The following is a 27,999-nucleotide window of genomic DNA, read 5'->3' on the forward strand; positions in this document are numbered from 1 at the left end:
GGAGGAAGAAGTACAGAGAAAGAGAGAGTGCATAGAAGGAGGCACAGCAGATATCAGATTCACACAAACATTGTAAAAAAAACACACAATCACAATCCTAGTGTCTCCCTACGGTGTCGATAGTTAGGTCTTGTGGGCTGGTCGGCTGTACGGCCGTAGCGCCGCCGGCCTCGCCACTCGTTGAAGCTCGCTTTGATGGTAGAACGTGGAGGGAGTTTAGTAGGTTGACTGCCGAGGGGAAGAACGAGTTCCTATGTCTCGTGGTTTTAGTGGAGATGGCTCGTAGCCTCCGTCCCAAGGGCAGAATGCTGAAGTAGTGGTGGCCAGGGTGTGAGGAGTTATTTGCAATACTCAATGCTCTGGTTTTTAGTCTTTTGCTGTGTAGTAGGGCAAGTGAGGGGAGCGGGCACCCAATGATCCTCTCCGCTGACTTGATGACCCTCTGTAGTCTGTCCCTATCATTGACAGTGGCGCCAGCATACCACACCAGGATGGAGGAGCAGAGAATCGACTCAATGGTGGCGGAGTAAAAGTTGGATAGAATTTCTTGAGTCATGCCGAACTTTCTCAGCTGGCGGAGGAAGAAGAGTCTCTGCTGTGCTTTACGTTGGGTGGCAGTGATGTTGGGCTTCCAGCTGAGGCCACTGGAGATGGTAGTACCTAGAAGCCGGGCGCAGGGCACTCTGGTTACCTCCTTGCCGCCAATGTAAATTGGGGGTGGGGTGGGAGCCGCCTTCCTGAAGTCGATGATTAACTCCACGGTCTTTGCGGTGTTGAGCACCAGCCTGTTCTCCTTGCTCCAATTGCAAATTCTCTCCACCTGCTGACGGTACTCCTGGACGTCGTCCTTGGTCACAAGGCCAACGATGGTGGTATCATCAGCAAACTTGATAACCTTGACAGAGTCTGCCTCGGACCTGCAGTTGTTCGTATAGAGGGAGAACAGCAGTAGTGACAGTACGCAGCCTTGGGGGGCTCCTGTGTTCGTGGTCGCAGCTTGAGAGTGGATATCGCCCAGTCTGACGACTTGGGACCTGTTGGTAAGAAAGTCTGTAATCCAAAGTTGTAGACTTGGGTGGACTCCAAGTGCAGCCAGGCCTCGTTGGAGAATGCGTGGACAGATGGTGTTGAAGGCCGAGCTGAAGTCCAGAAGTAGTATTCTAGCATAAGTGTCTGGTCTATCAAGGTGGTCATTGATGAGCTCTAGGCAGATATTGATCGTGTCGTCAGTGGACCTGTTTGCTCTGTATGCAAACTGGAAGGGGTCTAGGAGTGGCGAGGTGGAGAGCTTGAGGTGGGCCAGGACGGCGCGCTCCATGGTTTTCATGATGACGGATGTCAGGGCCACGGGCCTAAAGTTGTTCAGTTCGGTGACCCCTTGTTTCTTAGGCACAGGTATGATGGTAGACTTTTTGAAGCACGCCGGACCTTGCCTTCCCCTAAGGACTTGGCGAAGATCGCGTAGAGGATGGGAGCAAGTTGCCTGCAGCAGGTTTTCAGGCAAGCTGGAGATACACCGTCTGGGCCGGGGGCCTTCCTGGCATTTAGGGTTGAGAGGAGGCGCAGGACCTCTGCTTCACTTACCACCGTGGGAGGGGGCAGTCTTTCGGTGTTGCCAGCAGTGCATGGGGGAGGGGTAGCCGGTACCTGGTTGTCCTCCAGTTCTTCCTGATTCTCGAACCTGCGGTAGAAACTGCTGAGCTCTTCTGCTAGTATCGGGCTGGGTGTTGCATGCTGGGGTTGGGGCTTGTAGTTTGTGGCGGCCTTCAACCCCTTCCATACCGCCCGTGAGTCGTTTGAGCGCAGGTTAAGTCTAATTTTCTCCGCATACTCTTTTTTGGCCGCTCCCAACTCCCGCTTGAGGTCATTTCTTGCCATCCTATAGTCCTCCTGGTTGCCGGACTTGTGTGCAGCCTCTTTCCGCCTCCGCAGTTGCCGTAGCTTGTTGGTGAACCACGGCTTGTTGTTCGGGTACACCTTGAAGGATTTCGTTGGTACACACGAGTCCTCGCAGAAACGGATGTAGGAGGCGACGTTATCTGCCCATTCATCCAGGTCTGACGCTTCCAGGGACCTCCAGTCAGTGCATTCAAAGCAGGCCTGAAGTTTCAGTTTGGCCTCATTTGACCACACCTTGGAGGACTTAACGATCGGTTTGGCTGATTCTAGGCGCCTCCTGTAGGTAGGGATAAGGTGGATGAGGCAGTGATCAGAGGAACCCAGGGCTGCCCATGGAGCCGCTTTGTATGCATCCTTCAGTGCCGTGTAGCAGTGGTCTAGGGTGTTCGGGCCCCTGGTGGGGCAAGCTACATGCTGGTGATAGTGTGGCATCTCCTGGCGCAGGTTGGCTCTGTTGAAATCACCCACCACGATGAACAGTGAGTCCGGAAGGGACGTCTCCCACTGCGAGATGGTCTCACTTAGGGTCAGTAGGGCAGATTTGACGTCAGCGTCAGGGGGGATGTAAACTCCAGCAAGGACATAAGAAGAAAACTCCCGTGGTGAATATGGCGGTCTGCAGTTAATTAATAGTAGTTCCAGGTCCGGAGAACACTTCCTGTCGAGTATCGTCAAGGTGGGGCACCATGCAGAGCTGATGTAGAAGCAGATGCCACCGCCTCTTTTTTTCCCCGAGAGGGCAGGGTCCCGATCTGCTCTGACAATGCTGAAACCCGGGAGAAGGAGGGCGTCATCGGGGATGACCTCATGTAGCCATGTTTCTGTGAAGCAGAGGGCCGGAGTGTAACAGCCAAGGTCTCTCCTATCGCAGAGGAGGAGAAAATCAGAAATACTCGGTAGTATTGGACTAATCAAAGAATGCAGTGATTTACTGTGAAAATCGGTAAACCACAGAAATTTTAGGCCAATCAGAAGACTTGAAAATCTATGGTAGTATTTGAGTCTTGTGATTGGTCTATAATTACCGCAGCAATCAGATTTGCATGGAAAAACTCTGCATTCTTGGTTCAGTGCTACCGACTCAGAAGTATTTAGCCAGTTAGAGTATTTGGAAGTATACTGCACTGTAAAGTTTTTTTCGGAATCCGTAATATCTTGTGGATGTCTGTAATTATTATCGATTCTGTAAAAAACAAATACTTTTTTTGAAATGGGATTACTGTCGGTGTGCCGCAGTATCGGTAATCTGCATTTTCAGGAATCTGAATAGGAAAACAGCATTTCCGACCATCCCTATCCACCACTGAGTGACACAAAATTTTCAGCACTAAAAATGCAAATTTGCATGGCAGTTCTTATACTCCCTATAAGAACAAATCTTCACTCTCACCTTGTTTGCTTCAATTAACCAATTAGTGAGATTTAAATTTTCAAATGACAAGTCATGTTCAGCAAAAATATTTCACATATACATGTAATAATGCAAACATGGTTTATATGCAATGGATAAAGCTTAGCGCATTGTAAATTATTATATATTCCACACAATGGGCTTGATTCACTAAACCGTGATATGACCAATAGCACAACTTATCAAAGATATCACACCTTATCAAAGTTAACACGCCTTATCAGAGTAGCATAGCGAGTGCTACAAACTTATGCCTGCTAATTGGCAATGGCACTCATCCTGCCCTGAGCCCCTGCGGGTTCGTAGCGCTCACTATGCTACTCTGATAAGGCATGCTAACTTTCATAAGGTGTGCCATCTTTGATAAGGTGTGATATCTTTGATAAGGTGTGCTATCTTTGATAAGGTGTGCTTTTTGTCATATCACGGTTTAGTGAATCAAGCCCAATGTGCATTAAAAACATGAATTAGTGTTTTATCATTTCCTCTTTAAGCAACAACAAAATATTTACTGAAAAAAATGAACCAGCTTCTGTGCTGCTTGTAATCTCTCCTGAGGTAAATCTCCCAGCATGAATCTTGCTAGGCATACTCACGCGATCAGGAGCCCACCCAGAGGTTTTTTTCTTGTTTACTTTAAATTTAAGGTAAACCCTGAATAAAAGCTGAAAAACTAGTACTGCTGCTTACTAATGCTGCTTGCTAATATGCTAAGATCAATTTCTAAATGTAGATCCACTATAAGTTGTTGACAATGAACAAAAAACAATGAGTTCTGGATTGCTCTCCAATTTCTGGTTGCACCTCCCGACCCTGCAATGAATGTAAGATAGGTGTTTGAAATACTTATGGAAACAAATAATGCCAAAGATGCAAGTGCAGAGCTCTGAGTGATGGAGTATGCACTCTCATGGTACAATTGCAGTATTATTTACCGGTCACTACAAAGGCTATGCAGTTGACGTTTTGAATTATATATCACATAAAATGAATCATTAATAGATCTGGTTATTCTTCTTGTGCAACTGAAAATTAGAAATGCTGTAATATGAACAGAACTGTACCTTTTAATATTTAATTCACTACAATTGCTTAATATTGAAGATTTGTTCAGTGGTATAGTAGCTGGCAAGAAAGTATAATTATATTTTATTCTTAAAAGAGGATAAAGTTTGTTTTATAATCCAAATGTAGTCTGTTTTGTAGTCCAAAAAGACATTCACTTAGTTTAGCTCCACTTCTCTTATTAAATCAACATGTCATTTTTAAGAAATGTCCACTTGCTGGTAGCTGTGTTGAGGGTGATGCTCACATTTCCTCAGTTGTAGAATACTACTGGTGGTGGAGGCGCCCAAAAATAGGTAATGTAATGAAACAAAAATATGGTGGAGGGGGGGTGTCTTTACAACTCAAGATGGAAGAACCCAAACCACAGGGTTAATGTAAAAAGATTAAATTATTTATTCAGCACAATTAAAAGGACATGTTTCACGGGTCTCAGCCCACTTCTTCAGGTCAATACAAGTGCCTTTAAAATATGGTCACAAGCATGGACGCCAGAAATACGTTATTGTTATTAGTATTTCTGGTGTCCATGCTTGTGACCATATTTTAAAGGCACTTGTATTGACCTGAAGAAGCAGGCTGAGACCCGTGAAACGCGTTGTCATTTTAATTGTGCTGAATAAATAATTTAATCTTTTTACATTAACCCTGTGGTTTGGGTTCTTCCATCTTGAGTGGTAAAGACACCTCCCTCCACCATATTTTTGTTTCATTACATTACCTATTTTTGGGCGCCTCCACCCCCAGTACTATACATTACATCTCCTTTGGAGGTGTTCACCTTCCGGGTGTGGTGTTTTCTTTAACCAAGAAGGACCAAACAGGAGTGCGACCATCCAGTTCCAGTAGGACCTGGAATACCGAGCGGGGACGGTTATTTCCCTGTTGGCGATATACGATGGTTGCAGGGACTGCAACCCACCTTTGGGAGTATAAATACTCTTGTACTACAATCTAATATCTAATACCCCACAATACTGCACCATTTGGCTCCTGGTCTCTCCTTGTCATACAGGTGACCATGGTATCCCCACAGTGACCACCTTTTCTATCAGTTGTAGAATGGTTGAGTTTTTCCTAGGAGAAATGTTTGCAGACACAGTTGTGGCGTACAACAATCTGGTACCAATAACCAAACCATATTCATACTGCTGATTTAGGAATGTACTACCTGTCACTAAACCATGCACTACCAGTGGCATTTTAAAATAAGGGGACAGAGCGGAAAGAGAGTGGGAGTGAGGATGGGGAAGGTGCAGGGTTCTGGAATATTTATTGACTGGTGTTTTTTGCATTTGTTTTATGTCTCAATGCTTTGTCTCATGTTCTCCCTGGCTGTCAGAAGGAAAGCAGAAATAGTTGCTGAGGCAATTAATTGTTCTAAGCGGCTTCATACATTTATTGTGTGTGCACTGCAGCAGCCTGTAGCTACTTATGTTTCTGGGTCAAATTACCAGATGGTTTCCTAATTGAGATTGACGACGACTGATCAAATTCATGCCAAAACTATAAGCCATGGTGTTTCATAGCAAATTTTGTCATGAGGCCCCCAACACTGAGCATATTTGAACCCAGGGGCATAACTAGAGAGGAGCGGCCACTGCACCCGCAATGGGGTACAGAGCTGTAAGTGGGCACCAACTACTACTTCACTGCCTTCAATGAAGGGGTCCATCCTTCAGAGCAGGCATTTTTGTGGCTACACTTGTTATGGGTGTGAAGATTACGGCTCCCTGACTGTGAGGGTCACCAGGGGTATGCAAGGGAAAAAGTGTAAACATTGGGTGGCCCCTCCAAAGTTTTGCTGGGGGGGGGGGCATGATTTTTAGTTATGCCTCTGTTTAAACCTTGCCATGGATGTAAGAAGGTATCGCAGCATGGATTCACATGCAGCCTACAATGTACATAGTGTATAAACATATGGACATACAGTATAGTCACCCTTCCCCCACAAGTGCAGAGCCTGCAGGAAAGCAGTGCTACAAGTTTGTCTCCTGAATACCATGTTGGGAATACACAGGTAGAATAGGTAGTGCAATACTTAGTATACCTTCCAAGGCTCTGCATCTGTGTGAAAGCACTTATTTCCCCAGTGCCCATACCATACAACACTCATCCCCCCCCCCCCCCCCCCCGTTTTGTGTTCATAAGGCAGAAGAACACAGGGAAATAAAAGGGGGCAATAGACACACCCCTCCACACACACACACACACACACACACTTAGTAAGGCTACTGTGCACTGCCGATTGGGAACCTCCTTCACCCAACCCCCAGCTCCGCCCCCCCCCCCCCCCCAAACTCCTGAAGAACAGCATTTCCTGATCAACGTTAAGGTGCCCGTTAAGGATACATTATTTAGTGAACAACTGCCTATTCAATCAGATTATTCAGATTATATTGTATGAAAACGGAGGAGCTAATGGGCCCAATGGGTCCTGAACATTTGTATTATTGATCATTTCTTTAAATAAATGATCGTTCTGCAGGGTGGATTTTCCTGATGATCACAACTGGTTTAGATAGGATCGCAAGTTGGATTCTTTAGTGGTGTGGATCAAATAAATATAATCAATTCTTTTAGCCTGAATGGCCTTATCAAAAATATGATAGTTCCATCAAAATTGTACCATTCAATGGCACCTTAAGTTACATATAATGATAATTCGGGGGGTGGGGAGCTGCTCCTTCTTTATAGATTTTTGTTAGATCCTGTGTTAACGCTTTTAACCATAGACCCTGAACAAGCGTGCCAATCAGATGTTTGACTGTATTTGCCGCATGTTTGTTTCCGGTGTGCAATTCAGACACTACTGATGCATCAAAGATCAGCAGGATGCCAGGCAACCGATATTGTTTAAAAGGAAATAAACATGTCAGCCTCCGCATCTCCTTCACTTCAGTTGTCCTTTAAAAATGTATAATGTATGATCAGTTTAAGGCAAAGAAAAGTGTCTGATTACAAATTTGTCCATCTGTTTTACCGTATCCGCAATTCTCTATACATAGACAAAGGCTTTGATGTGCAGCCAGACTAATCAAATATCTTGTTTGACTAATCTGAGTCTGCTTCATTTTTTTAAAGTCCGTACCTTAGATGTGTTGTCCTAATCACAGCTTCCTTGTGAATAGTACAATCCTACCAGGGTATTCTGTACATTTTACTATGATCACCCTTGATTAGCAAATGTAGTTTCTGAATAAGGTATGCATTATGCTAAAGCCACCCCTGTAATGTGCTAATATGTGCCATACAAATGTCTGTTTCACACAGCTGCCTGTTCTTTCTTTCCGCTGCAGTAAGTGAATTCATAGGTCAGGATCTGCACAGCTTTCCAGAGCCGCATCAGAATTAAAAACATGGCATCCGATCAAGAATAACACCAGCCAGTAACCGTCCCAGAAAAAGGCATTTCAGCAGCAAACGCATCCAGGGCAAGCTTTGGATAACAGAGGACCAAGAGAACATGAACAATTTCTCCAGAGTATAAACAAGCTACTTGAGAGTAGACATTTCCCAGCAGGATATGTAACATGGCTCTGCTTTATTTTTGGGATTAATTTTGTAAATGTATCAGCTTCTCTGTAGAAGTAAATATTTTTTGCTGGTGATATGACTGTCAAATCATTTATTTCTGCCTTCTATGGACTTTTACTAAACGTCTAATGATGTACTTTAATATTTTGGAGATCCTTCAAACCTTCCTTTTTTAAAATAAGTTTTCTAAATTCTAAAGCCGTAACCTCGGATTGTGAAGGACACGCTGAGATGTGATTCTGGCCCAGTCATCAAATGACAAAAAGTGAGAAATTTGACAAGCCACCAAAGCTATATTGTCTACAGCGGTCTCTATACAGGCGTACATGAGGAAGGAGGAGCTACCTTGTGGCATTGTGCTACCAATGGATCATGGGGAAAATCAATCAATGATCAATATTGAATTTATTCCAACCTTTTTTTATTCAGGTTCATTCAACGGCAATACACGATATACTGCTGTTCAATATCATCTTTGTATTGATACGGTCTTTGCTGCACCTGCAGCCCAAACAGATTTATTACATTGTTGTTTATTGTATAACCACTAGATTATTTTATGTATTAGTCCTTATGTCAGATCGGTGCTCATTTATCAGATAAGTTAAAAAAAGAGGTAACAGTATTTGGTGTGCCATAAGATGGCATTAAGACGCCTGTATGGGCTATACACACTCAAGTGCAGGATGCCAGCCTGTACTTCTCAGGTGGGGCCCTTTTACACTTAATCAGTTGCTCTCAGTTAAAACGGAAAGAAAACTGATTTTCAAAGTAATGCCCATGTCTTCCTATGGCACCTTTCCCACTTAACGCATTTTAAATCTTCTTCCCAATGCATGTACATGTACCAACACACACTAACGCGTACTAACGCACACTATCGCATACCAACTGATTAAGTGTAAATGGGGCCTTAGCAGGTACAAATGACCAGTGTAATTATGTACCTAATAGGCTGCATTTTTATTTTTCCACTGACAGTGGTTGTCAAACTGAAATTAAAGCTTGATGAAGACTCTAGCCCCTTCACCACCCTATCCATCACAACACCAAAATAAAACTGCTTTGATTTCCAATTTCAAATAGTACTTCTTAGTTAGTGTACACTCTACAATCTTGCCTAGCTTAAAGGGACACTTAAGTCAAACAAAAAAAAATGAGTTTTACTCACCTAGGGCTTCCAATAGCCCCCTGCAGCTGTCCGGTGCCCTCGCCATCTCCCTCCGATCCTCCTGGCCCCGCCGGCAGCCACTTCCTGTTTCGGTGACAGGAGCTGACAGGCTGGGGACATGAGTGATTCTTCGCGTTCCCAGACACATTAGCACCCTCTATGCTGCTATATGGTATATGATATATGCTATAGCAGCATAGATGGCGCTATTGTGGTCAGGAATGTGAAGAATCACTCGCGTCCCCAGCCTGTCAGCTACGGTCACCGAAACAGGAAGTGGCTGCCGGCGGGGCCAGGAGGATCGGAGGGAGATGGCAAGGGTACCGGACAGCTGCAGGGGGCTATTGGAAGCCCCAGGTGAGTAAAACTCATTTTTTTTGTTTGACTTAAGTGTCCCTTTAAGATTGCCATATTTTACCTTTAAGCTCCATCTCTGCATTCAAAGACAATAGTTCAACTATTCCATGATCTCTATGACAGATATACTATGTGTAATGGTGCAGGTAACTGACTTTAAAGTGGATGTGGATCTAAACTTTGATTCTAAAATGGAATAACAAGGCTTTGTTAAACTCAGGTCTGCTTACCTACCCAGCATTCACCAATTCCTGTATATTAATGTCTTCTGTGAAATCTGTAGGCCCTCCTTTTCTGCCGCACTTCAACTACTCTTAGAGAAGCCACCCCATTCCTCTTCTTCTGACATCCCTCAGTAGAAATGGTCAATGTAATGCAAATGTCTGTTGCAAATGTAATCCATACTGCATGTAGCTTCAACCTGGGACAATCCAAAGCAACAGGGAGCGCAACTGGTAGATCCAATTCTGAGCTGTTTACAATTCTGAAATTAGCCCTTGCATGTAAATTTGAATGCATATTGTATGCACCTTGGAACTGGTTCAGTCAAATGCACTTCCTGTTTGAACTGGGGTAATTTAAAGCTGCATACAGAGTGCATTAGATTTGTAAAATTAGCATCTCATGGACCATCTCAGTCCCTTTCAACAAAGGCAAAGGCTAGAGCTGGGTCACTTGGAGGGAAGAGGTAGACCAACAGTTACGGAAAAAACCATGACTCCCTCCAGATAGAGCCTGCCAGGTGCTACAAGGGAGCGATTAAGGTGCAGAGGACTGTGGATTGTAAATCAGGCTTGCTTTAAGGTTGTGTACACACATCCAATTTTGGTTGGCCAATGATTGGCTTTTTTAATACTTCCATGTAGTATGAGGCACAACGGATTTTAAATACTATGAACAGATTGAGTGAATAAGCTCTCATACTATAGGGAGGAGGAAAAGTTGGTCAATTATTGACCTGTCAACATTGACCAGCCTTACCATTTAGTTTAGTAGCCCTTGGTTGCTGCTGTCGGCACTCTTGACTTCATACCACAAAAATGAAACTACGCATGCATTTTATATGGTGGTTAGATGTAATAAACCTGTGCACAAACTGACATGCACAAACATACCTATGAAAGGAGGCAAGAAACGTCTCACAGTTTAGTTTTTATCAGGTAAACTAAGGCGGGGGGGGGGGGGGGGGGCAAAACAAAAACATCTTATCTTGCAATCTAACCTGTTACCAGTAGTAGAAGTTAGGGCGGCTACAACCACCCAAGCTCTGCCAGGTGGGAGCCAGGGATCCATAGATGTCTTTTGCAAGCCAGTTCCAGAGAGAGAAATCCCGCGACACCAGATGGCAGTTAAAACGTCCAATTCTTTATTCAGTGCATAACACACGTGAGCCTGTACCTGTTTGTCCTGTGATGCACTGAATAAAGAATTGGTCGTTTTAACTGCCATCTGGTGTCGCGGGATTTCTCTCTCTGGAACTACCGTATTTTTCGGACTATAAGACGCACTTTTTCTCCTCCAAAAGTGGGGGGGAAAAGTCAGTGCGTCTTATAGTCCGAATGCTACAAATTTGGACCTGCGCCTGTGTTCTCTATCCCCGTGTTTACTATGTATGCATGCCGCCCCCGCCCCCTGTGTCAGCATTTTTCTTGTTGCAGCGTCTGCCTGCACTCTGTGTCCACGTGTCTGCATTTCCCGGGTGTTAATGTGTGCCCGGTATTTGCGTGTCCCGTGTCTTTAACACATATAAGTAGCTGCCACATAGTCATCAGTCATCAGGCTGTCCCCTGTTATCCAAATACATACCGCTCTTGCAGCTTTCATTATTGTGCTGTCTGCCCGGTACCGCCGTAGCTTGTATCAATCAGAAAGTCCCGGCCGTCTTTGCAGGGAAATGCACCAATCAGGCGGGGGCGCTAGCCTCAACCGCCAATCACGCTGCGCAATGCTCATCCGATGGTGTTGAGGGCGGGACCACCTCTCCGTCATTGGGGCCAATCACAGCGCCCCCCGCCTGATTGGTGCATTTGCCTGCAAAGACGGCCGGGACTTCCTGATTGATACAAGCTACGGCGCTACCGGGGAAACAGCGCGATAATGAAAGCTGCAAGAGCGGTATGTATTTGGATAACGGGACAGCCTGATGACTGATGACTATGTGGCAGCTACTTATATGTGTTGAAGACACGGGGCACACATTAACACCGGGGAGTGCAGGCAGACACGGGGAAAATGCAGACACATGGAAATGCAGACATGGGAAAATGCAAACACGGGGACACAGAGTGCAGGCAGATGCTGCAACAGGGGAAATGCTGACACGGGGGGCATGCATACATAGATAGATGATCAAGCTCAAGGACAGCCTGATGATGAAGTGTATGTTTAAGACACCAGAGATGCAGACCAGGACAGGACATGCAGACACCGGGAACATAGAGTACATGGAGTTACAGGGATACGCAGACATTGGGGCACAGGGAAGCATGCAGACACTGGGGACACAGGGATAGCAAACTTTAGGACAATGGATAGAAAATACTGGACATGGAGGAAACAGTAAACAAAGGGACAGAGCACAAGGCATCGGACATCAGGACGGAGGACACAGGTAGACAGAGGACACAGGTGGACAGAAGACACAGGTGGACAGAGGACATTGAGACCTCAGTGGACACAGAGGGACATAGGTGAACACAGGGGGCACAAGTACAAGAAGGACATAAAGGAAGGCATAATAATTAGACAAAAAGGTCCATAACACGCCCCTGTACCATGGACGCAATAGGTTTAGTTTTTTTTTTTTCTCTTGATTTTTGTCCTCTAAACCTAGGTGCGTCTTATAGTCCGGAGCATCTTATAGTCCGAAAAATACGGTAACTTGTTACATTTTACCCTGCAATGAGTTGCCCACAGGATTTAGAAGTCTCATCAAGTATCATAATTAATTCTGACCATAAAACATCTGAGCAATGATCTGAGCAAATTCTTTAAATTGATTTCTTTGCAATAAAATGTCCACCGACGAGGCAACGAACTAGATGATGCTGATCGACGGGGTACCAGAATGGGGAAAAGATGTAGGAGCTGAGTATCTCCTCCAAGCTCCATTTCTCAGCTGCCACATGCTAAACAGAAGGTACAGAAAAAATCCACATCTATCTCACATGTGCCTGATCAGAAGAAATGTGAGATACTTCAGAACAAGTTTAACAAAAATAGTACAATTTTGCTAAAAATTGTATAGGTCTACTATAGCTGACATTTTTACATGTAGTTTAAGTGTAGTACATTGCAGAGATTAACAGAAAACTCAGTGCACACATATCTTTCATAAATCTTCCATAAATCTTCCACAGCTATGTGCAAATTGTAATGCTGGAGGTGGTAGTTTGTCATGAGGAAATGAACACTGTTGAATGGTTAGTAAGCCCTCCATGGCTGGTCTGATGCCCCTGATAGGGTTGACTAAAATAAATATAGTGTCTGCTTTCTATGTACTATGGTTGTGCTTGTTAATGTTTGGGCACTGGCTACTGACATAAGATGTCATTTCATAATGACTAAATAATCATCTTGTGCTTTTAGCAGTAAAGGTACCGTTACTTGGCTGATCAGATCATGTGATTCACCTCAAAATTAACATATTCATTCAGGAGGGTCCCAGGCAGCCACAGTGGTCGGGAGGAGGATGTGGGAAACCTCTGGAGGATTCTTGGGTAAGTATCTGTTTTTTGACCAGAGGTTCGCCACAGGTTCACTTAATTCCATTAAATAACAAGGGGTTTGAGTAGCACAGACATAGGTTTATAACAATTGTTTTGTATTTAATTTTCCTGTAAGTAGAGGGTGAGGTCTTCACAGTTCACAACACAACCTTGAAGGAGTTGGCTGGAAATCCACCTTCATGCAGACACAGTGCAACATGTTATGGCCCATACTCACGGGCTACATTTGTGGCCTGTCGCTAGCACACGGGAGCGTGTGCGTGACAGGCCGGCGACAGCTTGTCGCCAGGTACCTCCGCATACACACGTCGGAGGGACCTGGCAACTGATGCGGCGGAAGCTGTCGCTGTTGTTCCTCCCCCCGCCGGAAGCTCAAGGTATTCCCTACTTGTTGCTGTCGCTAGTCCGCATACCCACGCGGACTAGCGACAGTTGCGGCGGAGTTGCGGCGGCAACTGTCGCCAGGCGATTGACCGCACCAATTGCCTGGCGACAGCAGCGCCGAGCGACGGTTCGGGGTGCGCGCCAGTGTTGCGCCTCATACTCACGGCCAACAATTGTAGCCCGTGAGTATGGGCCATAAGACTTGTCAAGTAAGCATAGTGTGTGATACATAGAGGTTAGTCTATAGTGGCTTACTTCCATTCTATCCTTGTGCAGTGCATAAAATAACTACAAATGTGCTTGTCTTGTCCAGTGTAGTATTTTCTGTATCTCTGCTAAAACAAAAGATTTATCCTTATTTATATATCTATTTTTATATATGCCAGCCTGGCAGTTTGTATTTTGCTATCAATCTATTAAAAACAGGTTGAAAGCTCATGCTGTCTCACTATGATGTCTGTGAATATGTGCGGGTGGGTATCTGTGTGTGAAAGTCATCATGGTGCACTGCTGACTGACAACATCACTCATGCAAAACATAAATATCTTCAGTTAACTGGTATAAAAACATAAAATCATTTAGAGCAGGATGTACTGTAACTCCTACAGAAAAAAACAAAACCAACATATTTAAAATTCTTATTCCCTCCCCAGTGTAAACATGGAGATACCATCTGTGTTTTCACTGGATGAACTTCATTTTAATAAATAAAATCTTATAAGTTCCTTAATTGCAAAGGGATATTATTACCACCTTACCTGCAAAACCCTCCGCTGCCCCCTGTGCTCCTCCCACAAATTCCTTCCTCTTAGGCATACATGTCAAACTCTGGCCCGCCGGCCAAATCTGGCCCTCAGAGCCATTAAATTTGGCCCTCAAGTGGTTTACCCACTTTGCATTCTGTTTGGCCCACTCTACACAACCAGGGAAGCTATATTGGAGCTGAAGCCCTCGAACACCAGAGAAGCCATATTTTATTATTATTATTATTATTTATTTATAAAGCGCCAACATATTCCGTGGCGCTGTACAATGTAAGAAAACAAACAAGGGATACATAATGATACAGACAATGATATACATCAAATATAAACACTGATACAAGATACAGCACTGCTGATTACAATTTGATTTAACATGATGACTAAAATGTATAAATGTCTAACAGTGTGCAAGCAATTAAATTAATAACAGTCCATGACACAAAAGGGTGAGAGGCCTGCCCTTGCGAGCTTACAATCTAAAGGAATGGGCTGTAAACAAGAGGTGGGGAAGTATACAGTATATGTACAGGCAGTGCGTAATTAGGTTATTTAGTGGGTGCATGGCCTAAGCTAGAGAATATGCTTGTCGGAAAAGGTGGGTTTTGAGGGAGCGTTTAAAGATTTCAAAGGTGGGAGAGTGGCGGATGTGTTGTGGAAGGGCATTCCAGAGGAGGGGTGAAGCACGTGAGAAGTCTTGTACAGGTGAATGTGAGGAGGTAATTTTAGAAGAGGATAGAAGAAGCTCATGTGCAGATCTGAGATTGCGGTTGGGTTGGTATCTGGAGACAAGTGAGGAGATGTACCGAGGAGAGAGATTGTGGAGAGCTTTGTAGGTTAGGGTTAAGAGTTTGAACTGAATCCTTTCATTAATTGGTAGCCAGTGAAGAGCTTGACAGAGAGGGTCAGCAGAGGAAGAGCGAGAGGAGAGATGCATGAGTCGAGCAGCAGAGTTCAGTACAGAATTGAGCGGTGTTAGTCGGTTAGTTGGAAGTCCACCAAGCAATATATTGCAATAGTCCAATCGAGATATAATAAGAGCATGTACTAACATTTTGGTTGTGTCATGGGAGAGAAAAGGTCGGATACGTGCTATGTTTTTCAGTTGGAAATGGCAGGAGCTGGTTAGGGAGTTAATGTGAGGAGTAAATGAGAGAGAAGAATCAAATATTACCCCCAAGCACCGTGCTTTGGGAACTGATGTTATAGATGTGTTGTTAACATTTATTGTAATATCAGGCAAAGGGGTGGACAGGGATGGGGATGGTAGAAAGACTATTAGTTCAGTTTTATTCATATTAAGTTTTAAGAAGCGAGAGGACATGAAAGAGGAAATAGCGGACAGGCAGTCGGGAACCCGTCTGAGGAGGGAGTTAAGGTCTGGGGCCGAGAGGTACAGTTGTGTATCGTCTGCATATAGGTGGTATTGGAAACCAAATGAGCTGATTAAGTTACCAAGACCGTGCATGTAGATGGAGAAGAGGAGGGGACCGAGGACAGAGCCTTGAGGTACCCCTACAGACAGAGGATGTGAAGAGGAGGCCTGATCTGAATAAGAAACAGTGAAAGACCTTCCAGAGAGGTAGGAAGATATCCAGGAGAGAGAGAGGTCCTTTATTCCTATAGATGAAAGGATCTGTAGGAGTAGAGTGTGGTCGACAGTGTTGAATGCTGATGACAGATCTAGAAGGATGAGTATGGAATAATAGCCTTTGGATTTAGCTGTGAGGAGATCATTAGCTACTTTGGTGAGGGCTGTTTATGTGGAGTGGTTTGGCCGGAAGCCAGATTGGAACTGATCAAGCAAGGAATTTGCAGATAAATACTGACTGAGTTCAGCATGAATGTGGCGTTCAAGTAATTTAGATGCAAATGGAAGAAGTGACACTGGGCGGTAGTTAGCAAGTTCGGTGGGGTCTAGAGATGGTTTTTTAAGTAGTGGTGTTACAACAGCCCTCTTGAGTGAGGATGGAAAAATTCCGGTGGAGAGGGATAGGTTAAACAGCGATGTTAGGGCAGGGATGAGGGATGTGGATAGCTGTGGAATGAGATGTGATGGGATAGGATCCAAAGAACAGGTGGTTAGATGGGATTTGGAGATAAGGGAAGAGAGCGAATGTTTGGAGAGTGGAGAGAAACTGCAAAGAGAGCAGTCAACAAGAGGAGTGGAGATGGAGTTTGATGTCTGCGTGGAAAACACACTACGGATTTTTGCAATTTTATCTGTAAAGTATGTTGCAAATTCTTCAGCTGATAAGCATGAAGAAGGAGGAGGAGGGGGTGGTCGGAGAAGGGAGTTGAAAGTACTGAACAGATGCTTTGGATTGGGGGAGATAGGGGAAAGCACTAAACACTAGGGAACTGTATAACGGAGGGAGGACCACTAGACACCAGAGAACTGTATAGGGGTTGGAGGGGGATATTAGACACCTGGGAACAGTGGCTTAGCTAAGGAGCTGTGGGCCCCGATGCAAGTTTTACAATGGGGCCCCCCAAGCACTCTATACATAACAATTGATTTGGCGCACCAAAACCTGCCAATGGCAACTACAGTGTCAGAGGTGCAAGAAGGGGATGGGGAACAGTTTGTTAGTGATTACCACTATTCAAAGTATCTATAGAAGTGATTATTATGAGCACAGTGCAGTTGAGGGAGGGTCCTTCGGGGTCCCTCTAGCCCAAGGGCCCAGATGCAGTCGCAACCTCTGCAATCCCTATTGCTACGCCCCTGCCTGGGAACTTTATTAGGGAGGAAGGTGGCCAGTAGACATTGAGGTTGGCCCGTGACTAGGTCCCAGTGTACAATTTCGGCCCACTTTGTATTTGAGTTTGAAACGCCTGCTCTAAGGTATTTGTGACCTGCCGCCAAAAATATGGTGTGCACCATAATTCAATTCAATTCAATTCACTTTATTGTCATTGTGTAACACAACGAAATTACTTTTCATGACAACCCCACGGTGCATATAGGGAACATTGTGATAGTAACAAGGAAGAGAAGAAATTATACAAGTATGCCAGGTATTACAGATGTTTAAATAATTTGTACACAGTGTTAATTATTTCAGAGAGGATTCAGAGTTTATCAAGTTTATGGCGGATGGGAAAAAGCTGTCTTTCAGTCTGTGTGTGTGCGGGTTGATCTAAAACGTTTACCTGAGCTCAAACAAGGCATTTCCAGGGTGAGTGTTGTCTTTGATAATGTTTTTGGCCCTTCTCACGCTGCGAGTATTATACAAAAGTTCCAGTGATGGTAGTTCAATGCCAATAATGGCTTCTGCTGTTTTAACAACTCGCTGTAGGGCTTCTCTAGTAGCCTTCGTGCAGCTGTTGTACCAGGCCGTCATGCAATTGGTCAGAACGCTTTCTATAGTGCATCTGTAGAAATTAACCAGCAGCTTCTGTGGGAGGTTAGCGCTCCTTCGTTTTCTCAGAAAGTAGAGGCGTTGTTGTGCTTTGCCAGTTAGAGCTAAAGCATTGTCAGCCCAGGACAGGTTCTCTGCGATGGTGACTCCCAAAAATTTGAAGCTGGAAACTCTCTCCACAGCCTCTGCATTGATCATTAGCGGTAGGTGAGTAGTCTTTTTGGTGGTCCTAAAGTCCAGAATAATTTCTTTGGTCTTCTTTGTATTTAATAACAGGTTGTTAATGTCGCACCATGCAGTCAGGTTCCTAACTTCTTCTCTGTATGCAGCTTCCTCATTGTCTGATATAAGCCCAATGACAGTCGTATCATCTGCAAACTTAACAATAACAATAATTAACAGAGACTCCCCAACAATATTTAAAGTTGGCTAGTAACATAACCTGCATTGCAATCCATGCATCAGGCACAACCACATCACTCATAAGTGTGTAGGAAATGTACATTAATTAGCAATGCACAAAGTTTTTTGAAATGCACATCTGTACTTTTTGTAGTAAAATATTTTCTTCCAGCCAGCATAGTGGGACTTGCTTATCCACCATAGATCGCATAATCTGACCCCAGGGCATCCTGCTGATCTGTTTGGCTGAAAAAGTGTGTGCATCACACACCTGAAACAAGCATGTAGCCAATCCAGTGGTGACTTCAGTCAGAAACACCTGATCTGTACAGTCTTGTTCAGGGTCTACAGCTATAAGTATTAGAGGCAGGACAGCCAGGCAATCTGAATGGCTTAAAATGAAACATAAAATAGGTCAGCCTTCAAATTCCATATCAGTGTAGGTGCCCTTCAAAATATTTATTGCAATAGCATCAGATGTGCAATAAAGAAACTTTAAGTATTGCTAATTAAGGCACTATAACATGCTTTTTAAAAAAAATAAAGGGGAGGCTGAACTAGGACTTTAAGAACTATTTTCCTGGTATTACATGTAATTTCATTTTATGAATACAAAAAATAAATAAAAAGTTTACTTTGGATTTTTTGACATTGCTTTACAGCCACTGGAACAGTACAAGTGACAGGCAGCACAAACTGTCAGTCATGTTGTAGAGGAGAGCAATGGTTTAAGAATCTGTCATTTCTTTCAGAAACAGGTAGAGACATTTCTACATGGAAATCATGGCTGGAAGCTGCAGCTGATGTGACAAGCATAGCCTCCTGGTGATGCCGGCTCCATAGACACACATTCTCCTTCCCATGCTGCATTTGCATCAGATATTTCTAAATCATTTCAAAGAATCTTTACTTTGCCCCAAGCTGGTTCTTTTGGCATTGTGGTATGTGTATCCTTGGTTCGCCCGGCGGATCGCTCAAACTCACTCTTATCAAGCGAACAACAGTCTGTACACACGCCCGATTTAGCAGGTGAACGACGGAACGACGGGACGTTCAAACGACCCGTCATTCGCGCAAATCTGACGTGTGTATGGGCCTTTAAAGTAGGTCCTGATCATGTGACATGTCTCCAGCAACTCCAAAAGCAGTTATGTACAATAAACAGGAATTATGAAAATGTTTTATTTCCTAAAATGCTAATGCCCATTGACCCAGTAAGTTAAAGCTATGCCAGTATACAAAAGCTACTTGCTGCTGCTCAGTAAGCCAGCAGTTGTATTAAGAAAGAACATTACAGAATATAACGTAAAGGGACACTTAAGCCAGAAATTTTTTTTTTAGTTTTACTCACCTGGGGCGTCTACTAGCCCCCTGCAGCACTCCTGTGCCCTCGCAGCCACTCACTAATCCTCTGGTCCCCCGCTGCCAGCTAGTTTCGTTTTTGCCGACAGGCCCGACAGGACTGGCCACGTGTAGCTTTCTCCGCACTCCCTACTGTAATTAGCGCTATTTCGGATCGCATTACCTACGCATAGATATGCGGCAACGTGTATGTTTGTATGCATTGCGGCCCAGAACATATGGCTTCGAGGGCACAGGACTGCTGCAGGGGGCTGGTAGAAGCCCCAGGTGAGTAAAACTCATTTTTTTTTCTGGCTTAAGTGTCCCTTTAACCACTTAAGTACCAGCGGTCTCTGCCCCCTTAAGGACCAGAGACAGCTGGTACAATACCGATGCAATCCCGATGAATCGCTGCGCATACCGGCCTCAACCGCCGCACGCCAGGATCCTCTTGACATAGACTCTGCCGTCTTTATGATGGCAGAGTCATGTGAGCCAGACAGGAGCCGCTTTCATTGGCTCCTGACCAGGTCTATCAAATGGGAGCAGCTTACATAGATAGACACAGCCAGGTGCCAATGAAATCGCCTGCTGACTGGGTCACGTGGCTCTGTCTAGAGACAGGGAGAGCCAGTAAGCTGCGTCGAGAGACGGCGGGAACGACGGATGTCGGCAATCGGCGGGAACGACGGAAACGGCGGATGCGCGCTGCAGGCGGTGATTGAAATCTATGCCCTGCCAGCCAGAAGCCCACCAAAACAGGGTGTAGAGTTCAATCACCTTGGTCCTAAAGTAGTTAATGAATAAAACTGCTTTTTTTTTTAATTGTTACATTTTTGGAAAATTTTCCAATTGTGAAATCTTCCTTCACTTTGATTTGCACTCTTAAATTTATCACAGAAGGCGACATCTTTACTGCTGGCAATAAATTTGATAGCCTAAATAAATTATTACATTCTACTATATGTCGTGGCAGTGCCTCTTTAACCAGCTGCCAACCTATGCTAACAGGCAGGCAGTGGCTTTAATTTACTAGCATAGCTTCCATTTTCCACGGAAATTGAAGTCTGTACTTGTCCCTACAGAAAACCTGGCTTGTTGTGCATACTTACTGTTGTGTTCAAAATTATTCAACCCCCACTGAAATTGAGTGTTTTGGCCAGTTTGACATTGATTTTGATCATTTCAGTCATCTTGTTTACAATTAAATCAAAGAGGCACTTGTAAGTCAGACAAATATAACATAACATAACATTTATAATGAAATAACCACAAATGTCTTTTCTATGCTCACATCATTATCAGTTTTATTCAACCCCCAAGTGACATTCATTCTTAGTACTTAGTACAACATCCTTTTGCAATTATAACAGCTTTTAAACGTGAAGCATAGCTTGACACAAGTGTCTTGCAGCGATCTACGGGTATCTTAGCCCATCTTCATGGGCAAAAGCCTCCAGTTCAGTCAACATTCTAAAGCAGGCCATACACTGGCTCGATTCACGGCCGTTTCGACAGCAGATCCGATCCTGGGATCGGATCTGCTGCCAATCGCTTGCGCTAAACGCACCCGCCGATCCGATTCCCTCCCGAAATCGGATCGGACCGTCGATCGCGCCGTGCGGGAAATTACCCTCGATCGCCCGGCGGTAGGAGCGCGTCGCTTGCGGCGTACGATTCGGGCCCGATCCGAGCATGTATACATTACCTGAAGCTGGCTCCGGGGTCCTCTTCTCCTCGCTGCACCGCATTTCCGCATCTCCCAGTGTACGCTTATACTTCCTGTGTCACTCCGGTGACCAGGAAGTTGAAATAGAGGGCGCTCTATTTGAACTTCCTGGTCACGGAGTAACACAGGAAGCGCCGGGATGGAGCAAGAACAGCAGTGCGGTGCAGTGCAGAGAAGACGCCCGGGAGCCAGCCTCAGGTAATGTATACGGGGGGGGGGACAGGCGGCAGGAGCAGCTGAACAGATTGTGATCGGTTTCAGGCTGAAATCGATTCACAATCTGTTTGCAGTAAAGGCAGCCATACGATCCCTATCTGATCAGATTCGATCAGATAGGGATCTGTCAGCTGGTCGATCTAATGGCACATCGACCAGTGTATGGCCACCTTAAGGCTTGTGCGCTGCAACTGCTTTCTTTAAGTCCCACCAGAGGTTCTCAATCGGATTTATGTCTGGTGACTGCGATGGCCACTCCAAAATGTTCCAGCCTTTAATCTGCAAACATGCTCTAGTGGACTTGGAGGTATGCTTGGGATCATTGTCCTGTTGAAAAGTCCAACGTCTCCCAAGCCTCAGGTTTGTGACGGACTGCATCACATTTTCATCCAATATCTCCTGGTAGTGAAGAGAATTCATGGTACCTTGCACACGCTGAAGCTTCTCTGTACTTGCAGAAGCAAAACAGCCCCAAAGCATGATTGACCCAAGCCCCCCCCCCCCAGTAAGTATGGTACCTGAGAGGCCTCTCATCCCAGGTACACTTTGACCACCTTATGATCACCTAACGCCGATCGGCAGCCGCAAGGTGGCTCTCCCAAGACTGCAGATCTCCGGCGCTCGATAAGTCATTCCCCTCTGCTGCCACTAGCTGCACACTACAGCCTTCCAGGCTGGGAACACCAGACCTGGCTACCTATACTGGGGACACCTATAGACCTGGCTACCTATACTGGAGACACCTATAGACCTGGTTACCTAAACTGGGGACACCTATAGACCTGGCTACCTAAACTGGGGACACCTATAGACCTGGCTACCTAAACTGGGGACACCTATAGACCTGGATACCTAAACTAGGGACGCCTATAGACCTGGCTGGCATCGGCGCGTGCACGTTGGCTGCACACTACATTTTGGAGGGGGGAGCATGGAATGGGGGGCCCCAGGTGAGGGAGAGGGCTGCCCCCCTCCCCACCACTCTGTGCCCACTGCCCCCCCCTGTTCAGTACTAGGGCCCCAGGGGCTTTGACATCACATGACGTCACAATGCAATGAGAAGGTCTACCGGGCTTTCTCCCGAGCTCCCGGCTGCCCAGTCCAACACTGGCTGTAGTTGCTGTCATTGGCTCATAGTAATCATGGGGTCAGGAGCCAATGTAATTGGCTCCTGACCGAGATGCGGAAGAAACAGCAGAGAGAGTGGTTGCAGCGATGGAACATTGGTGTGAACATCGAGAACAGCATGAGTGCGCAGCAGTGAATTATTGGAAACAACGTCCTGTCAGAGGCGAACAGTGACCTGCAGGATGTAGAATCCAACTACGGCGGTCCAGAAAAGGTTAAAAGGCATTTTATGACAAGGGGCTCTATTCACAATAAGGCAAGCATTTCAGTAAAAAAAAAATTGGAGGTAAAATACCTCATGCGGTATTTTCCACTTTTTTCCAAATTCACAAAAGTTTTCTCCCATGAGGCAGAAGTTTGGTAATTTACTGAACAAACTGTCTCAATTCACTAAGCCCTGGTCGGTAAGTTTCACTTACCAGCCTTCTAGCAGGGCAGCGGGCAGGCAGGGAGCTGTGTGTGTGACTCAGAAGTTTTCAAGACTGTGCATCTCAGTTATCCCTTTCGATGTGCTGCAGGGGAGCTCTTCTATGAGCTAGAATACAAATATGCATATCTAAAGGGATGCAGGGATGCCTGCAGAGTTGTGGCTTGTCTCTGCTTTGTTACACTGAAAGACCCACTGGCATCCCTATCGCATCCAATCAGTGTGAGAAGCAGGCTATGTGACTCTCCCTATTGGCTGCCTGGCTCTCCCCAGAGGCCGTCTGTCAAGTTACCGCACACAGACAGCATGGGGAGAGGGAGTTAGCGGCTGCTGTGGGCAGGAGAAAATTACCAAACGATTTTGGCCGGTAAATTAAGTGCGCAAATCTTTGTGAATTTACATTTCTTGCCATTTCCCGATGTAATTATTGCACAAGTCTGTAATTTACCTCACTAGTCGGGAACTGTGATTTTTTTGTGCGGTAACTAGTTTTGTGAATTGTAACTTGGAAAGGTGATTGGAAAAATCAGCTGTTTTGAGCATTACCGAATGCAGTAATGCTTTGTGAATAGAGCCCAAGTTGTAAAAATATCACCTAGGTGAAAAGTCAGGAGAAAAAGTGAATTGCATTTGGGCCTTTACCATTAGTATTTATCAATATAAATATATCTACCATAATCATATATTTTATGTAGGAGACCACTGCTTACACAACACAGCAGCCTCTAATAATAATGTTTGTAATCATATATAAATGCTTATGAGCCACAACTGCGTTATTATAAAATGTTTGAAACAGTTATTGAAAAGTGTCACTTTCTACAAACTTTTGTTTTCAACAATATAACTTTCGGTAAACAATAAAACTTTGCATAAACATACATTTTATTTATTAGTGGAAAATGCATTTGTTTTAAAATAAATTCTGTAAAAGAACATATTAATGTGTTACTTATTACCAGCCCTGTTTCTATGGGCGTGCAAATAGTGCAGTCGCCCAGGGTGCCGGATTGAGCGGCAGGAAGGGGGGGCAGCGGCGGGGGGAGCGGGCATATCGTAGTTACAACTCAGCTGCCACGATCCCTGCACACACACAGCCTCTATCTTCTTCCTCTCACAGGCGTCCAGGCGATTTTTACACCTCACCATGGGTGTAATTTAGCCTAGAAACTGCCCTGCTTATTAAAGTGCAAATGCCTAAATGGGCTACATTAATTTCACTGTAATTGTATCTTTCAATGTTGTGTATCTTTCAATATAGTGATGTTTCTATGAAATCAGTCCCAAAAATGGGCTAGTTAAGAATGGGTTTGTAACACTGCAAGGCAATTATTACTAATATTTGATGCACCCAATGTAAAGTACTAGTCACTAGAGATGTCACGAACCTCCGATTTTCGGTTCGCGAACCGGGTTCGCGAACTTCCGCGGAAGGTTCGGTTCGCGGAAAAGTTCGCGAACCGCAATAGACTTCAATGGGGAGGCGAACTTTGAAAAATAGAAAAAATTATGCTGGCCACAAAAGTGATGGAAAAGATGTTTCAAGGGGTCTAACACCTGGAGGGGGGCATGGTGGAGTGGGATACATGCCAAAAGTCCCGGGGAAAAATCTGGATGTGACGCAAAGCAGCATTTTAAGGGCAGAAATCACATTGAATGCTAAATTGCAGGCCTAACGTGCTTTCAAACATCTTGCATGTGTATACGTCAATCAGGGAGTGTAATTAGAGTACTGCTTCACACTGACACACCAAACTCACTGTGTAACGCACCGCAAACAGCTGTTTGTGTAGTGACGGCCATGCTGGACTACTGCGCAACATGTCGAGATTGCTCTTCCTCACTCAGTGATGTCAGGTAATGTGTGACTTCCTTCTCAACTTTCCATGGCATTGTTAAAAAGCTTACGTTTTGTTTTTAAATTACATTTTCTACTTGCTGTGTACTTGTTCAGTACCGCTACAATGAGAATGCTGTGGAGGCGGGCAAGTCTGCCATTGTGACCCCGGGTAATGGCCGGGGAATGAGGGGTTTGAATCCGGTGTGGAGCCTGAGCAATGGCTACCACTACACATCCAAGGAGGGCAGCGGGCAGGCATGCACGCCTGCCCGCCCCGAGGTAGTGACCAAAAATAACAATACAGGAGGAGGACTTTCGAGGCCCTGCTGTGTATTTGAAATGAATGTATTTTAAATCCTTTAACGAGAACCAGTTATGGCGGGCAAAGATGACACCACATTCCTTTCACGAGAATCATATGGAGGCGGGCAAGTCTGCCATTTGTGACCCCGGGTAATGGCCGGCGAATAAGGGATGGAATCCGGTGTGGAGCCTGAGAAACGGCTACCACTACACATCCAAGGAGGGCAGCAGGCAGGCATGCACGCCCGCCCCGAGGTAGTGACCAAAAATAACAATACAGGAGGCGGACTTTCGAGGCCCTGCTGTGTATTTGAAATGAATTAACTTTAAATCCTTTAACTGGAATCCGTTATGGAAGGCAAGTCTGCCATTGTCACCGCGGGGAATGAAGGTTGGATTCCGGCCCAAAGTGGGAGCCTGCTGAGACCCATGCTGTAGCTGCCCTGAACGTGCTTTGCAGACCAGGCATCTGTGGTCAGATGGACCCTTGAGCCAGCGGAAGACAAACCAAATCGAAAGCATTTGCCAAGAATGTTTTACGGAGGGCAAGTTTTTTTGCCCTTTTTTAAAAAATTTTGAAAATGATAGATGGTTGTATTTTTAAATTGTTTGAAAGTTTAGATGGTTGTATTTTTAAATTGTTTGAAAGTTTAGATGGTTGTAGTTTTTAATTGTTTGAAAGTTTAGATGGTTGTATTTTTTAATTGTTTAAAAGTGTATCCATTCTTCCTCCCCCCAGCCACGAACAATACCATGGGAACGTGGAGCAGCAGAAGCCCCCTGTGACGGCTGTCGCGGTTGTTCTCCGCGGCTTGTTTTTTGAGGGGTGCTGCTTTTCCTCAGGTGTTCTTGCCATAGCTGTTTGTGCCTTCTCTCCAGGTGCCTTCGTAAGGCACTTGTCCCTACGTGACAGTTGGCCTTTCCACGGCTCAATTTTTGCTGGTAGAGACAACAGATGGCTTTGCTCCGATCTGAGACACACACGTTAAAAATTTCCAAACCGCTGAGCCCCCCTGGGCTGATGGCGCTACGGTGGCATCAGCAGCTGACGTTGAAGGGCATGTTGGCTGGCCATAGCTGGCGATACATGGCGCCGGACACTGCCCCCAGCTGTTTCTGAGGACGAGCTCCCTCTGCTTCTATCATGGAGTCGTCTCCTCCTAGTCCTCTCTGAATCCTCCTCTGAACTGTCCCCCTGGTCATCTCCTCTACTGGGAACATATGTGGTATCCGTATAATCGTCATCATAATCCTCCTGGCCAGCTGCACTTTCCTCAGAAACCTCCTCAACTGCACCAACTTCAGGTGGTCCATCATCCACATCCACACACGTTACGTCCATACTATCGTCACCTAACTCAGACGTAGGAGGTGGTGTACCTGCGCCTTCTTCTTGTTGTTGCAGTAGTGGCTGTGAATCGGTGATTTCACCACCACCACCACCACCAAATAACCCCTGCGAAGTGTCAAATGCAGCGGATGTGGTGCTTGTTGTAGCGCAGGTGGCTGCGGGAGATGAGGTGTTCTGTGTTAAATACTCAATCACCTCCTCACGATTTTGGGAAGTGATGGCACGTGCCTTCTTCTGAGCACTGTATTTTGGGGCAGGTCCGCATGAAATCACAGCAACACCACCTCGAACAGACCTGCCGGTGCCTGGTGGCCTTTCTCTGGGTCTGCCTCTACCTCTTCCTCTACCTGGTTTGTCCATTTTGTCCATCTCGGGGGGATGCTAGGTATATGCAGTGAGCTGGGTTTACTCAACACAACAGGTAGTTATGTGCACTGATGAGGTGGGTTAAGTAAACGCAACAGGTAGTAGGTATATGCAGTGAGCTGGGTTCACTCAACACAACAGGTAGTAGGTATATGCAGTGAGCTGGGTTCACTCAACACAACAGGTAGTTATGTGCAGTGATGAGGTGGGTTAAGTAAACACAACAGGTAGTAGTAGGATGCAGTGAGCTGGATTCACTCAACACAAAGCTAGGTATATGCAGTGATGAGGTGGGTTAAGTAAACACAACAGGTAGTAGGTATATGCAGTGAGCTGGGTTCACTCAACACAACAGGTAGTTATGTGCAGTGATGAGGTAGGTTAAGTAAACACAACAGGTAGTAGGTATATGCAGTGAGCTGGGTTCACTCAACACAACAGGTAGTAGGTATATGCAGTGAGCTGGGTTCACTCAACACTACAGGTAGTTAGGTGCAGTGATGAGGTGGGTTAAGTAAACACAACAGGTAGTAGGTATATGCAGTGAGCTGGGTTCACTCAACACAACAGGTAGTAGGTATATGCAGTGAGCTGGGTTCACTCAACACTACAGGTAGTTATGTGCAGTGATGAGGTGGGTTAAGTAAACACAACAGGTAGTAGTAGGATGCAGTGAGCTGGGTTCACTCAACACAAAGCTAGGTATATGCAGTGATGAGGTGGGTTAAGTAAACACAACAGGTAGTAGGTATATGCAGTGAGCTGGGTTCACTCAACACAACAGGTAGTAGGTATATGCAGTGAGCTGGGTTCACTCAACACTACAGGTAGTTATGTGCAGTGATGAGGTGGGTTAAGTAAACACAACAGGTAGTAGGTATATGCAGTGAGCTGGGTTCACTCAACACAACAGGTAGTAGGTATATGCAGTGAGCTGGGTTCACTCAACACTACAGGTAGTTATGTGCAGTGATGAGGTGGGTTAAGTAAACACAACAGGTAGTAGTAGGATGCAGTGAGCTGGGTTCACTCAACACAAAGCTAGGTATATGCAGTGATGAGGTGGGTTAAGTAAACACAACAGGTAGTAGGTATATGCAGTGAGCTGGGTTCACTCAACACAACAGGTAGTAGGTATATGCAGTGAGCTGGGTTCACTCAACACAAAGCTAGGTATATGCAGTGATGAGGTGGGTTAAGTAAACACAACAGGTACT

General features: G+C 45.2%; 1 protein-coding gene across 3 annotated transcripts in view; it reads left to right on the plus strand.

Annotated features, from left to right (window-relative positions):
- The window catches only part of NFATC4 (nuclear factor of activated T cells 4), an 88,819-nt gene extending 80,833 nt beyond the window's left edge, over window positions 1-7,986 (plus strand). For all 3 annotated transcript variants that reach the window (XM_068241520.1, XM_068241529.1, XM_068241538.1), the window contains one exon: window positions 7,675-7,986. In XM_068241520.1, coding sequence (XP_068097621.1) covers window positions 7,675-7,730 — 56 coding nt within the window. In that variant the 3' untranslated portion in view covers window positions 7,731-7,986. The remainder of the gene's footprint in view (window positions 1-7,674) is intronic.
- Window positions 7,987-27,999: the final 20,013 nt, after the last annotated feature.

This window comes from Hyperolius riggenbachi, chromosome 1 (assembly GCF_040937935.1).
Source record: "Hyperolius riggenbachi isolate aHypRig1 chromosome 1, aHypRig1.pri, whole genome shotgun sequence".
NCBI classification, from domain to species: domain Eukaryota; kingdom Metazoa; phylum Chordata; class Amphibia; order Anura; family Hyperoliidae; genus Hyperolius; species Hyperolius riggenbachi.